Raw genomic sequence first — 15,240 nt, 5'->3', positions numbered from 1 at the left:
TTTACAAAATTTATTTCGTTGTAAACATTATGCCCCATGAGCACTGCTTTGTTAGAAAAATGCACATGGTTGAAGACATCTACATAAGTATCAATTGAAATCAATGATACTGGTTGCTTTGCCAGATAGAATCCCAATGCTACTACTGATATCCTTTTTATGTTTAACAAGTACAATCAAGGATGCATGTGGACCACCTTCAAGGGAAGAGATACATAGCTTACATTACTCACACTTACCTGCGTTATCATCACTGTATTTACTCTTGTAGCGACATTTTTGTTTCTTACTCATCATACACCATTGCTGCCGGCAGTAATCAAGCAACATATCATCTGTAAACTCTGGATGCTCTGCTAACACATTTTCCTTTTCTTTCTGACAAAACACCTCAAACGAACCCTCAGTTTCTAACTTCAGTTTCTGAACACTTGTCCTTTTTCCGGAACTTTTACCTTTAACAGGTGAATCAACCTGAGCAGTTCCATATTCAGAATCTAACTTTTGTTTTTTACTTGCTGATTTTCCCTTCTCAGGTGTGGCTACTTCATCATGTTTACGTTTTTTTGCTGGTTTTGTTTGGTCAGTTTTCCCTGCTTCTTTAATGATCTTCACGTCCTCACTGATCTCTTTTAAATGAGTATCTTTCTTGGACTTTGGAATCTGATACGTAAATGTATATTGAGCCTTACGATCTTCTACATTTAGAGGCAACGCTTGTTCTGCATGCTCAATCCCGCGATCCAAGGCTTTCTTACGATTTGAAGGCACACCATACCACTTTTTCAATCTATGCAAATCTTTATTGTTTTTAGCTTTGCTATACAAGTCCTGTACATAAGTGTCAAATTCTTCTCGGCCTTTAAACTCAAGAAGATTCCCTGAGGCGATCCATCCTCGCTCTGCTGAGTCACCAAAGAACTGAACATGGTACTCCCGCGAACCTTAAATAATAACAAATGTAAAAGGATTTGATACTTTTCTTTGTAAACAATGTAACCTGATGCATGTTCGGTTAGAAGCAAAGTCTTATAAATAATCTAATTGCAGCTTAACATTGGGACAAATACCAATCCTCGTAACCATTTCCAAAAGATGTTTTTATATCACAAATGCAAAAATCGCAAATCTGAAAGTTATGATATATGTACATTGTTTCCTCAGTAATATGATTTTATTGGATTTTTTTTAATTCCTCTGTACAGGTGTATTGTTACATAAATTTGTAAAAATAGCTTGACACCTGCCTGTCCGCCTTCATTATTATAACCTGGTTTTTCGTTGAAAACCTGGTAAAGAAGTAGGTTATAAGGTCACAGTCAATGTCATCTAACCACAACATTTACATTTGTTTTCAAAACTGGAAAAATGGTCCTATCATTACTAAATTTTCAAAAATAAGAAAGTAGGTCAAAAGGTCAGAGTCAAGGTCATCCAAGCCCATTTTCAAAACTGTACACATTGAATTTCATTAACAAACTTTCAAAAATAAGAAAGAATGTCAAAGGGTCACAATCAAGGTCATCCAAGCACAACATCGTTTTTGAAACTGTAAACATGGTCCAGATTACATGGTTGTAGCTTCAAAATTAATCAAGTAGGCCACAAGGGATGGGGCCAGCTTTGCACCCAGGGGCATAATTTGAACAAACTTGGCAAAGGGCCATCATTTGATGCTACATTATATTTATTCCTTGGCTTATGGAATGGGGTCTTATATATATATTGGCTCAGAAAATTGATCACAACAATACAGCCGTATAATGAGACAAAATTATTAAATGGCAGATATAAATTGCTTCAGATTTGAACAGCTTCATTGCCAAAAGCATTGAAACTACAGGGACACTGACAGTGGCACAATGATCACAACACAACAACTAGCACTTGGAATTAACAAAACAATGCAACTCACGTCTGGCAGATATGCGTGTGGAGACAGCGGTGAAGGGGTCATATGAGACCATACATGGCCACCAAGGATGGCTCGAGACTTTGGCCCAAACCATGTCACCTACCATCCACTTCACTGAAATGATATACAGGCACCATATGCAAGGAACAAGATTATACAGTGTTTGGAGTTTGTCGCATCAGTGTGTTGATGTCTTTAATCAACTTTTCGACAGGTAATAGACATAACTCTGCAATTTTAGCTAACTTTTGCATGTATTCCATTGACTCAAGTGTCACTCTCATTCAAAATCAATGCATACACATGTATAGATAACACACATAAATTTTGAGTGATAAACCTTTATAGTGACATTTTATTCAAAACCAATACATACACATACATGTATAAGAAACAAACTTTCAGTGATCAACCTTTAACTACTTACTAAAATGCATTTATGGAAAATATTAATAACTGATAACAATCTTGGAACTGTGTATTTAATAGCTGAAAACGCGAAAATAATAAATGATTGGTGAGTGCTAAAAAATTTACTGTGATCTACCTTCGTTTCATAAGGTAGAAATTAGGGCTGCTATATCGAGATACAAGAGCAGCGTATCGCGATACGTACCCCAATATTTTTATGATGATATCATATGTTAACTAGAACATATCTAACTAAAAACAAGTGAACCAAACACAACAATAAAACCATCACGGAGTTCAAAACTTCTAAATCATTTGAGTCTTTAACTTAAGACTAGAAATATGTAAACAATTAACACCATATCCAACAGAAAATGTTAAGATTTATTTTGTAAACTGAATATTTTTTTTACTGTACTGTGGTTTTAATAGTGAAACAGTGTCATTTCATTTATGTGCTCAAACACATCGTGCACGATAGATCTATAACATATTAAACTAGAGCTATCACTGAAGGTGATTAATACCCCCGAACGCCGCCTCTCATTATGATTTATCATTGTATGAAGTTTTATGAAATTCTATCTAGTAGTTTTCAAGTTACTGTACGGACAAAAGTTTGACCAAAAAAAACAAAGAAAAATGCAATAACTCTGTGATTTGCTAGAATTGCAGTTCCTATAAACTGCACTACTTCTTATTATGATCTATCACTGTATGAAGTTTTATTAAATTCCATCCAATAGTTTTCAAGTTATGCTCCGGACAAGAAAAAGTAACAAAGGGCAGTAACTCTGTAATTGGCTGAAATAGAATTGCAGTTCCTATACACTGCACTACTTCTTATTATGATCTATCACTGTATGAAGTATTATTAAATTCCATCCAATAGTTTTAAAGTTATGTTCCGGACAAGAAAAAGTAAAAAAGGGCAGTAACTCTGTAATTAGCTGAAATAGAATTGCGGTTCCTGTACACTGCACTTCCTCTCATTATGATCTATCACTGTATGAAGTTTTATTAAATTCCATCCAATAGTTTTCAAGTTATGCTCCGGAAAAGAAAAAAGTAACAAAGGGCAATAACTCTGTAATTGCCTGAAATAGAATTGCGGTTCCTGGACACTGCACTCCCTCTCATTATGATCTATCACTGTATGAAGTATTATTAAATTCCATCCAATAGTTTTCAAGTTATGCTCCGGACAAGAAAAAGTAAGAAAGGGCAGTAACTCTGTAATTGGCTGAAATAGAGTTATGGTTTTTGTGTGCAGCACTTCCTCTCATTGTGCTTTACCATTGTATTAAGTTTTAATAAATTCCATCTAGTAGTTTGCAGGTTAATGTCTGGAAAAATATTTGACAGCAAAAAAACAAATTAAGGGCAATAACTCAGTAATTAGCTAAAGTAGAGTTATGGTTCTTGAACACTGCACTTTCTCTCATTGTGCTTTACCAAATTGTATGAAGTTCCAATAAATTCCATTCAGTACTTTTCAAGTTAAACTCCGGACAAACAAAAGTAACAAAGGGCTATAACTCAGTAATAAGCAATAATAGAGTTTTGGTTATTGTACACTGCACTTCCTCTCATTATGCTCTATCATTGTATGAAGTTTAATCTAATTCCATCCAGTAGTTTTTAAGTTATGCTCTGGACAAGGTAAATTGCAACGGACCGACAAACTGACCGACCGACCACAGGGTGACTCCAATATACCCCCTTCAAACTTTGTTTGTCGGGGGTATAAATATGTGGTAAATTCCATGGACCTATAAACCATGGATTGGCAACTCTCATCTGTGTTAATGCGATAATCTCAAACTCACGCGTGCAGCGGGATTTCATTCCGAGATCTTACCGTGTGGTCATTTTCGAGACGTCCGACATCGGCCGAATATATACATGTAGGAAAACATTAATTAATATTGACTTAAATGCGTGGTACTTTTATTTGAGTTGATAATAGTCCAATGGAATCTGATTATAATCACAGTTATTAATTATAATTAAATCTATAACGAACAAGGCATTATTAGCAGAGTTGGCGGAAATAACCGAAGATCGCCGTTAATCACTGATCGGAGACTCGGCGGAATTTTTCGATATTTGCCGAGCGTGCGCTAAGGATTGTGGGTAAATTATTATTTCTTATCGTTTCACCGATATGGGGCAGTTGCCAATCCATGCTTTATAGGTCCGTGGTAAATTCACTGTGAAAGAAATGAAACATCTGTTATTATCTATATTTGGCATACTGTTTATCATTATGTAACTATAATGAAACAAAATTATTAACTGTTATGTTTAATAACAATACTATAAACTGTAAGAAAACACAAATTGATCGGTAACAAATTGATCGGTACGGTGAATGGCGATCCGGAGACCCGGGTTTTAGGGATATTGCAAGCGCCTACATGACTGGAACAGGAAGTAATCGATTATTGAATCTGCACATGTCATTTTTTTCATAATCCAAATTATGAAAAGACCAATAAGTTTTGAAAATGGAATTTTAATGGAAAAAACCGGTACGCTAATGTTCTACTGCGGTACAATTTTTTTTTAATTCGTACCGCGATATACCGGTATATCGTGGCAGCCCTAGTAGAAATACCGTGTTTTATGCACCTTATTTTCAAATTAAACTCGGTATCCTTCATAAGAATCATTGTTTTCGATATTTATTCATCCTTTTTGGTATTTTGAAACAACTGTATTAATTTTGGTAATCTTATATGGAAATAAGAGTGCATCTTTAGGAAACATCAGTGTTCGACACTAACGGGGTCCCGGGATCCCGAGGACACCAATTTTTCGGGAGGGACACCTAAACTTCGAAGTGCGGTATTCCGTCGGAACACTTAAAACTTCTGACCGATAAACGCAAAATATCAATAAATAAGTAGCATTTCATTAATTTATTACCTATATTCGGGTCCCCCTAAATTCCTTGACAGTGCATGACGAAATGATATTATATTATTATTATCGCACACACCAAAGCAAAAGTATAGCTGACTTTTTTACTATAGTTACGTCATGAATCTATAAATAAACAAGTCATGTCACAGGGCGCATGCTGGTTAACGCTTCCGTTTTGTTGTTTACATTATTAACAAGGTCAGAGGTGACAGAGATTTATTATCGGCAAACTACTTATGTGGAATTGTTATGCGTATGTGTCAGAACCGCCCAAAACAGATGCCAACACTGCTGACTTTGATGCCTTAATGATGCGACCTTCGAGTAGTTACAGTAACATTTACGGAACAAAAGACCGACATCCTACATTCAACATTCTTTGTTAATTGGCATTCAACTTATCAGTATTATTTGTTAATTTTAAAGACATTTATTTTAATGCTTTGATCAAAACAAAATAGTAATAAAATTTGCAAAGTTTAATTAATTATCTAGAATCAATTTATAAAATTTTAGGACTTTTTGGCACGAAAATTAACATACACAATTTTTGGTTGTCTGCTCTTCCAGTATGCATGACACCTGTTGGGCAGTCTGATTGATTTATCAGCAGCTCTACTAAATATTGACTTGAGTTTTCACAAGCCAGATGTAATATTCCTACTGTTTCTCAAGATATATGACAAGACCCTGGACCATGATGTATTTTATGCGTATTTCCCGAAAATCTAAAACTAGTAACAACATCAAGTTTTTGTTTACATTGTATTCATCTTTGTTTTTGACTGGGACATTCTACCGCTTTTGAACCCAATCCACCGACTGAGAGACCCAAATACACCTCACTGCCATTGCCAGAGGTTAACATGTCTGACATTCAGTGCTACTAACGTGTCATTACATGCTGTTAAAAACATGTATAATAGGGTGTATACTTGGTGTGTCGACCCCTGGAAACATACTGCAAACATTCTACTAACTCAAAATAGGAGTACATGTGAATCAGGCCTTTTTCTAGAATGGGTCATATACCGTGTTTTCTGGACTATAAGGCGATTAGCTTATAAGACGGCCCCCTAACTTTGCCCATGAAATCTGGTGCTTTTTGTTTGACTCGCTTATAAGACGGGGTCAAATTTTAAAGCAAACATGAAATGCTTAAATTCCTCAGAATGTGTAAAAATGTTCAAGCTTAATGGACAATTATCGACTTTCGCGGTAACTGTTTTTGTTTTACTCAAAGAAAATGGCATTAACTGTGAGCTCTCTATTTGGAGGTAGGTTAAAAATTAGTACATGGTTACGCGTTTAAGTTTGCAGGACAGGTCTTTACTTATCGGAATTGTAATAATTAATCAATAACAACTTATGTTTGTTTTAGTTTATTATTTTTAGTGAAGACCAGACTTCCCGAAAGTCGTCGGTCCGACGGACATGACCGGCAAATTTTGATCCGGTCCGACAATTTCTGAACAAAAATTGGTCCGACTGTCCGGCTATTTTTTATTCCCGGTGGCCGGGTTTTAGCATAAAATCCCGGTAACCCGGTTTTAGTATGAGGGCCTTAGAAACACGTTACACAAGTTTTCATTGGTCACTTTCGGCCCAGTGCCCATAGAAGAACCAATCAGTGCGCATGTTACATACTGTCAGTCATTTGCGAAAGAGAAAATTATCAATCGATGAATGCTCTGAAAGGAAAATGAATATGAAACGAAATGTCATGAAAGAATTATTTGCGAAATGGCAAAGAAATGGGAAATGACTCGTTATTGACAAAGAAAAGCAAGTAATAACCTGCGATGATGATGGTGAAACTCAAACCTCCAGAAACAGAAAGTTATGGACACTTTGCTGGTAGGCAATTATTACTTCTATCTTAAAAAATAGCTCTACCTTTATAAATCTAAAAAAAAAATATCCTGTACAACAAAAACTAAATCCATAATAAGGTATAAAAGTGTAATCTAAATTTACCACTGTAATATACAGGGATGATAACAGAGCCAAGTTGCCAATCCTGAAAATGTCTGCGTGGGGTTCAGGGGGCCGCTTTAGGGTCCCGATGGGTCCAGGGCAGAGCCCTGGTGGGGGGACAAGGGGGGGGGGGGTTTGGTTTGGTAGATATAATCATGTTCAACACGAGACATCCACAATCAGAACAATTATCAAGAATCTTAGCAGTGAAGTTTAACACCTTTGTCTTTAAACAAAGTTAAATTTACTTTTTTTACCTGAAGTCACAGGCATTAGACAAGTACCTGACATTTTGGTTCAGTTGTCCACTTCCCATAAAACTCAACTGGCTATGATCAAATGCCTGTGTATGAACAGTCTACACTGTGGGATGTTTGATTTATAATAATGAACAACATATCAATTATCATGCTTGCAAATGTTCATTGTAAAAGTGGTATTTATTCAATTTTTATGTATCATTAGAGTATTTATTCAATTTTCTGCACATTTGATGAGAATATAATGTTATTAATTATTATATATATGATTCAAATTAATATCCAAACGGTACTTAAATGCTTTGGCAGCATAGCCGTTGTGGACATGGTGGACATTGATGTATTCTGGTCCTCAAGCCAGATTTTTCCCCCTCATGGTGTTACATGAGTCCAGCAGCACACAAACTAGATTGTCCCACGGCAGTTCAAGTCTCTCAACAGGCTTTCAAATTCTATGAAAATTGATTTAGAATCAGCCCTTGTGATTTTTAAGGAGGCCAAATGTCTCAACACTATTTCTTTCTCTATAGCAGAAAAAAAGCTGCAACAGTTTTCTCATTGTTTGTGTTTGTTGACTTGTCTTAGTTGAAACAAAACAGAGATCCATTAACTCCTCCACATGTTCATCATTGAAATGGCTAGCCACTCCACTCCGTAAGTCATCTTGTATGATGCTGTAAACCTTTGAAGTTTTAATTCGCTGAGAGCTTTTGTATCTTGGCAAGTGTCACTACTACTGTGGTGCAAGGGAGCATGTTCAGCCATTAGTCCAAATAGTTCAGCCATAAGTCCAAGTATCATGGCCTCTGGATTGAATTGTCAGTCATTGACAGGAACAACTGGATGCACTGGCTGAGGTGTCTTTCATCCCTGACTTTTGTATCCATCAACATACCTGGATAGGGAAATACAAATTACAACTATAGAATTTAATTCTCCTCAAGAAGTTTTGTTGAACTGTCCATACATGCCATATCCCCCGGCGGGGGGAACAATCCCCCGGAATTTCAATCCATCCCCGGCGGGAGATAAAAATCCCCCGGAATTTAAAAAAAAAAAAAAAAAAAAAAAAATTTTTTAAATTTTACATCAGGCAATAATGACAAAGTGAAACCACAGTATATGAGTGAAACTCTCCAAAAGGAAACTTTTACAACAAGTGATCAATAAATTTGTAGTAATTATCAAAGGCAAAGAAATATTACACTTTTGGAAGGAAGAAATTAATAATATTTATTCTATTCTCTTCTTGTCTGAAAGTCATCAAAGCTGATATAATTAAGCACAATTTTTTTTAAGACTTTGGAGGAAGGTAAATTTAATTTAATTGTCTCGAAAACATATTTTTCCAATGACATATTTTGTTCTGCAAGTGCATTACAGTATGACATGACAGTGTATCATAAAAATATGATAAATCATGACATAAAATAATTCTTTATAATGAAAAAGTTTAGAGGTTTTCAAAGCAAACTATATGTGAATACATTTTTTCATACTTGCGTCTAAAAATACTTTAAAATTTCGCCAACTTAGACCTGCTAAAAAAATCCCCCTGAATACAACCAAAATCCCCCTGAATTTTCAGCCTTTTGAACAAATCCCCCTGAATGGTCTCCAGAAAATATGGCATGTATGACTGTCTCAAATAGAAAATAAAATGACTGCCTCCACGTAATTTATTTTACTACTACAAAATATTTCTTCATGTTTTGTTTTTTTAATTTGAACCAAACCAATTTTCACTTTAACCTCCCATTATGGTCAACACCACTTCTTATTGAGAACAATGCTTCAAACATGAGAATAATAAAGAAACGGTTTACAGCGTAAACTTCAATCGGCCAAATAAAAATCGATTATTATGACACAATCCGAATCGGGATGTCCGAAATAATGCTACATGTGCAAAATTCATTCTCAGTTTGATCACTTTCTATTTACTTAAAAATAAACGTTTCGGGAATTTCACTTAACAATAAATGGCAAATATACCCTTAAAATCGGCGATTCGATGTTTTTAGAAGTTGGTGGTGGTTGTTTTTTTCCAATTTTCCAATACCCGTTTATTCGTCTTCGTCGTCTGTCATATCCGGATACGACCATCCGGATACTGTCTTCTAGTCCCATCGGTAATTTCCGTAATCACCGGATGCTATCTTAACCAATCATATAGCTCGATTGCAAGGACGTAAATAGGTTCGTTAATTTCCGGCTTTACACTTCCGGAAAACTCACCTTTCGTACCCATATTGTTCGAACTGAGCTCGAATCGCTCCCTGTACCCCTCCCCTCCTAGAAAAATACTCAACGGATTTACATTAATCTCAAAATCGATCCGTGAGGCCTTAAATCCGGAATTCCGGATTAATCCGGAATTTTATCATCCCTGAATATAGTATTTGGCATGTTGCGAAAGGCATTTTATTTGTGATTTTTTTTATTTTATTGATAAAAGTTTATTTGTTCATCCACTGTCCATGATAAATTTTGTACTTTTAGGCAGAGTCTAGATGTGCCTGCATATAATCGAACAGACTACATCAGAACCATTGGCATCACAGGAGGTTGTCACCCTGTCCAACACGGAAAAAGTCCTTTCATCAGGATCTTGAAATGGAGATTTAACACTCTCTGTGACAAACAGGACTTAAACCCCGATATTGATGAGGAGTGTTTTGAATATCAAGATGAACTTTTGAATTTTGGCAGAGTGATGATTTTCATAAGAGACATACTATAAAGCCTTTATAAAGAAATAAGCTGCTATTGATGAATAAAGCAATGTTATTACTTCGTTTTTTGTTCCTTTTGTTTCGGTCTGACAGATTTCCTTTTGGTCTGACAGATTTTTATGTCTTGTCAGACCGAATGTCTGCCACGTTTTTTCAACTTTCGGGAAGTCTGAAGACACCAATGAAGTTCTTCGGCAAAATAAATGGCTTCAATAACATAACTGCGAAAAGCTGCGGCAGTGCATAAATAGGTGTTTGTTTAGCAATAATGCTTAATAGGCAATATTGTCCCTTGATTGGCGACGAACATAAAGGGTTCATATTCCCATTGTCATTTGTTTGCTTAATCAAATTGACAGTTAGGTACCTACATCATATTAAGATTCCAATTTATTGATTTGATATATCTGTCAAACTAATTATACTGACACGCGCCATGAGAAAAAAATGCAGATCAAACAGTACACTGTGTGACGTCAGAGCATGCGCGGTAAAGAGATTTCGTGTTGTTGTTTACTTAATCGCACCATACTTGTATCAGCAGACGATATACTCAGGATAGACGAATACCCCATGTAAAATTTTACTGATTTTGACTTGAATCTTTTTTTTAATATTTTATTGACTGGCTTATAAGACGGGTCCCCTACTTTGGGGTTAAAAATCAGGACCCAATTTCCCCGTCTTGTACAGGGATAATTCTATGTCAGATTTTCAATGAGAGAATTGCTCCCATTTGTCCAAAATTGGTGAGAGAATTTTAATTTCAGTGAGATTTTTATAAAACATAGCTAAATAACGCAGTGATAAAACAATGCATAACAATACATGCATGAATATTAATATATTGACAAATTTACAATGTATAGATATATAGATATAATATATACACTTGTTTGAAGGAAACAGTCTTGTTAACAGTTCAGACAACATGAACATTCATACTCATCATACTTAAGCAAAAAATAGGATTTAACCATTTTTGCTGAAAGGTGCTTGACTTTTTTTTGAGCAATTTTTTTGCGAGAAATCGCGGAAATCGCTTATTAGAATTATCCCTGCTTATAGTCGAGAAAATACCGAACTCTTACCCGTTCCTGGTGAAAAACTACAAGAACCTGCAGAATTCTGAATTTTAACAAGTTACTTCTAGAATTTAAATTAAATTCCATGAATTTAGCGACAGCATTCCCAAAATTTGAGATCTAAGGGAAAATTTCCATAAGTTGCTTTTATATATAGAAACAGTGTGTTTTTCATTCTCACCACTTTGGTATGGGTCTGGTGCTTGGGAATTCCAATTTTGCCTAGAAATGAACTAGAAGGCTTTTAAAATAGATATAAAAGAATGTGATTAAGTTGGTTTCATGAAAAATACACAAGTTCTTCCATATAAAATTGGTTTGGGGGCCCAATATTTCAATCAAATAAATCTTCGAAGAACAAAAAACACACTGAGAACCGGTAAGTAGTTCACAATACTGTGAGACAGATTTTGATTATTAAATCAACATTGAGACTGACAAAATTTAACCTACCAGGATATTTAGCCTCCAACTCAGGATCAGCTTTAACGACTGGTGTAGCTTTCATCTTTACAGGTTTTTCAATAACTGGCTTAGTTGGAGTTTCGGCCTCAAGGTCATCTTCAAATTTCTTCGGCTTTCTTTGCCTTTTAGGACTTTCCAAATCACCAGAGCTATTCACATCTTCAGCTGGTATAATAGATGTGTTATCAGCAACCTTTGCTTTTTTCGGGCTAGCTGCTGTTTTAGGTTTCACTGTTCCAACAGGTGACTTTTTCGGAGATTGCGTTTTTCTCTTCCGACCCTTTTGCTTTTTTTCCTTTGCTGGAGTGGTTTTAATTACAACAGATTCTTCTTTTGTATCAGGTTTATCCTCTTTACCTTCAGCATTTTCTTTACTCTTTTCTACCTTAGATTTATCATCATCAGCTGTCGTACTTTTGTCTTTTAAGGGTTCTTCAGTTGTTGTATCCTTGCTTTCCTGTGCATCGTCAGTGTCCATTTTCTCCTGTGCATCAGCAGCTGCAGCCGAGTCATCTAAAGCATCTAGCAGTTGCTTTTCTGGGCTGTCATCCATCACTTCAGAACCTGTAGTCAGAGAGAGAAGACCAACTTTACACCAATCCATTATCTGATCGTCCACTCAAGGCAATGATGCGCAAAATACATGCCATATCGCCCGGAGGAGAAAACAAAACAAAACAAAAAATCCTTTAAAAATCTTCACTTACATTCCTGAAAGCAATGATTTTTTTTTTTAATTATTTATATATTATATATTTGCCAAGTGCAAATTTGGAAAAAAAGTTGACTTTTGGGGAAAAAAATCAGGCCAAAATAACTTCTTAATGCATACATAATGCTGTGAAAGAGTAAGTCTTGTCAACATTTTGTTTATATTTCAAGAAATTCATTGCTCTTATATTCATTTACGTAATCTGTATTTATCAAATTGGGAAAAAAATATTAAATTTTGGGAAAAATAGACAGTTTTTCGCAAGGGGAAAGAGCCTTTAGAAGCAGATAATTGCACACACAAAAAATCACTGGAAAGGGTTGAATTTTATATTAATACCCTGTAGCTTCAGTGGATTGTGGATGAATTTTGGAATCTCAATTGGTCCAAGCAAGTCGATCTTTGACCCCCCCCCCCCCCCCCCCCCCAAGAAAAAACTCCCCAGGAAAAAATATTTTGCAATTAAGTTTAAAATATTCTTTTTAAACATTGCAAACTTATTGCATTGAGATGTATCAATATTGAATCCAAAGGGTAGCAACAGTCATTAAAATTAGACTTTCGGATGAACAATCCCGAATTCTTATACTATTGCATGGAATCATATTTTTGAACAAGCCCTTCTATATAAAATTCAGAATTTGAGCAAGCCCGGAAGACATTTTACCAGTGCAGGGCTTGCGGGCTTGTGTTTATTTCGACCACTGTAACAATATCAAAAATATTATTTAATACTATGACAATGTGAAATTAACAGTAGCCAGATCACCTGAGGCAATGAAAAAATGAAAAGCTTACAAACAAGTGCTTAGATGATATCAGTGAAAAAACTAAATAAGACATAGGCAGACCATGGTTGACAGCGACGCTGTAATTCAATAAACAATTCGAGAGAGGCCATTGGCAAAAACAACACTCTATAAAAAAATTATGAAACTGCAAGTGAGCAGTAGAATATCTCATATTTATGCATTTTCGACGTGATTTAGACGACTTTTATGCCAGGCACTCGAGGAAATCGCTTACTAGAATTATCACTGCAACCTGGGTAAGCCAATTAAATTTATGTCGCAATGTGAATAAGTTTCCTCATTCTCTAAAAAAAATAAACAAACCAGTAATTCACATATCCAACAGTCTGTCAGTCTCTGTACCAGGTATATGCCGCAAAATCAGGAATACATTTTACATGCGGTAAAAATAATAACATCAGTAAATTAAAAGAAGACTTCCTACGGATCACAACATTTGTATGTGCTTTTAAATGTAGAAAATAAATCAGTCGAAAAATTAATAAAGAACTGACCGCCTTTCATGTTACAATTTCAATTACATGATTGTAAGCTAACATATTACACACCAATATGTACTACTTTTCCAACACCCTCAACATCTGATGTCGAGTGTTCGGCCTGCGCTACATCAGGCTTTGCTGCAGCCTTGCTCTGAGCTATTTTCGTAGGACGCGAAACTGAAGCAATCTGCGGAAGGGAATGTCTAAAACCTGGAGCAGGAATTCCCGGACCATTTACTGTTGTCTCGGGAGCCTTTGTTGTCATTGTTTACCTGCTAAATATAGGAAGTATGGCTACTCATTATAGCAGATAGTAATTCACGCAAGAACAATAATTTTTTTTAGGAAAATTGCGTAAAAAAACATTTTAATTTGCTAGTTCTTTAGTTTGAATGCCATTAAATTTTTGTTAATCACTTAATTAACAATGTTATTTTTTACAGTGCCACCATGTTTTCTACCATTTGTTACAAGGAAGACTGTCAAAAAAAAATACTGTACGAATGACATGACGAAAAAGTAACTTGTCCCATACCAATGAAGCAAATCATCTGGGTTGCATAAGCATATATAATTATCAAATATTCTAAAAATCATGACGGCACAGTTTTATTGATATGAAAATCAATTGAACACGATTGATTTGTGTCACTTTCTTTGAAACTCAAGTCATATTTTCTGTATTTAAAACATGTATGCATCGACAATCAATGCCAAACATCGTTCGGGAAATGACAGATATCTTTACCTTGGTAATTAAGTGGGTAATGTTGCATGGGACTTAGGTTTAGGGAAAATAATGGGGGACTTTTGTGTGAAGTAGACCATTCGGATGTGTACGGTTTGTTGGCGGAAAGCGGAAGAAAGCCGTAAAGTATTCGGGTGGCGGGAAATACAATTGAAATAATTTTACTGTGATTCCCGTTCAAGTCCGTACTAGAAACCAGACGTATATTTACCTCATATTATATCCTTGATTGTTCAGCTAATGAACAAAGAGCTACTCCTTAATCATTTGGACGTACAGTTTTACATAACTTAACAGACTGAACGTTAAACTTTGATTTCCCACCTACACAAAATACGTTACAATCTACGTCAGTTAGGACATTTTGTGTAAAATCTTAGTTACAATGCACGCAGACGAGCCTTTTTGGTGATATCGCTGCCTGCAACTAACTTTGCTGATAGCATTGCTCGCAACGGACCCTTTCTTGCGATAATATTTCTTTCAGCGAAGCAATCCATACGAAACTGATTCTTGCAGTGGTGATAAAAATCTATACAATTTTGGCAGATAACTTTTCTTCAAAAATCTGGGTCAAGTTTTATACTCGAATGTGTATGGTCAAAAAGTGGGCCACTAGGGCAATAAAACACATAAACAAAATAGCCGTAGGTCAAAAAACAAACAAACGAAGCTTGGTAAAACTATTTGTTTGTTATAAAAAAAGGGTA

At 35.5% G+C, this 15,240-nt stretch overlaps 1 protein-coding gene across 3 annotated transcripts in view; it reads right to left on the bottom strand.

Annotated features, from left to right (window-relative positions):
• The window catches only part of LOC128211201 (histone-lysine N-methyltransferase NSD2-like), a 48,303-nt gene extending 33,646 nt beyond the window's left edge, over positions 1-14,657 (bottom strand). For 2 of the 3 annotated variants that reach the window (XM_052915695.1, XM_052915697.1), the window contains exons 1-5: positions 14,531-14,624; positions 13,849-14,054; positions 11,765-12,340; positions 1,916-2,029; positions 240-944 (exon numbers count right to left, since the gene is read on the bottom strand). In XM_052915695.1, coding sequence (XP_052771655.1) covers positions 240-944; positions 1,916-2,029; positions 11,765-12,340; positions 13,849-14,047 — 1,594 coding nt within the window. In that variant the 5' untranslated portion in view covers positions 14,048-14,054; positions 14,531-14,624. Of the gene's footprint in view, positions 1-239; positions 945-1,915; positions 2,030-11,764; positions 12,341-13,848; positions 14,058-14,530 lie in introns of all 3 variants that reach the window. The other variant, XM_052915696.1, reaches the window with a different exon arrangement.
• Between the last annotated feature and the right edge of the window lie 583 nt (positions 14,658-15,240).

The sequence above is a fragment of the Mya arenaria genome, chromosome 12 (assembly GCF_026914265.1).
Source record: "Mya arenaria isolate MELC-2E11 chromosome 12, ASM2691426v1".
Classification (NCBI taxonomy): Eukaryota; Metazoa; Mollusca; class Bivalvia; order Myida; family Myidae; genus Mya; species Mya arenaria.
Note: the sequence above shows the minus strand (reverse complement) of the source record. Positions and strands in the feature narration are given on the sequence as shown.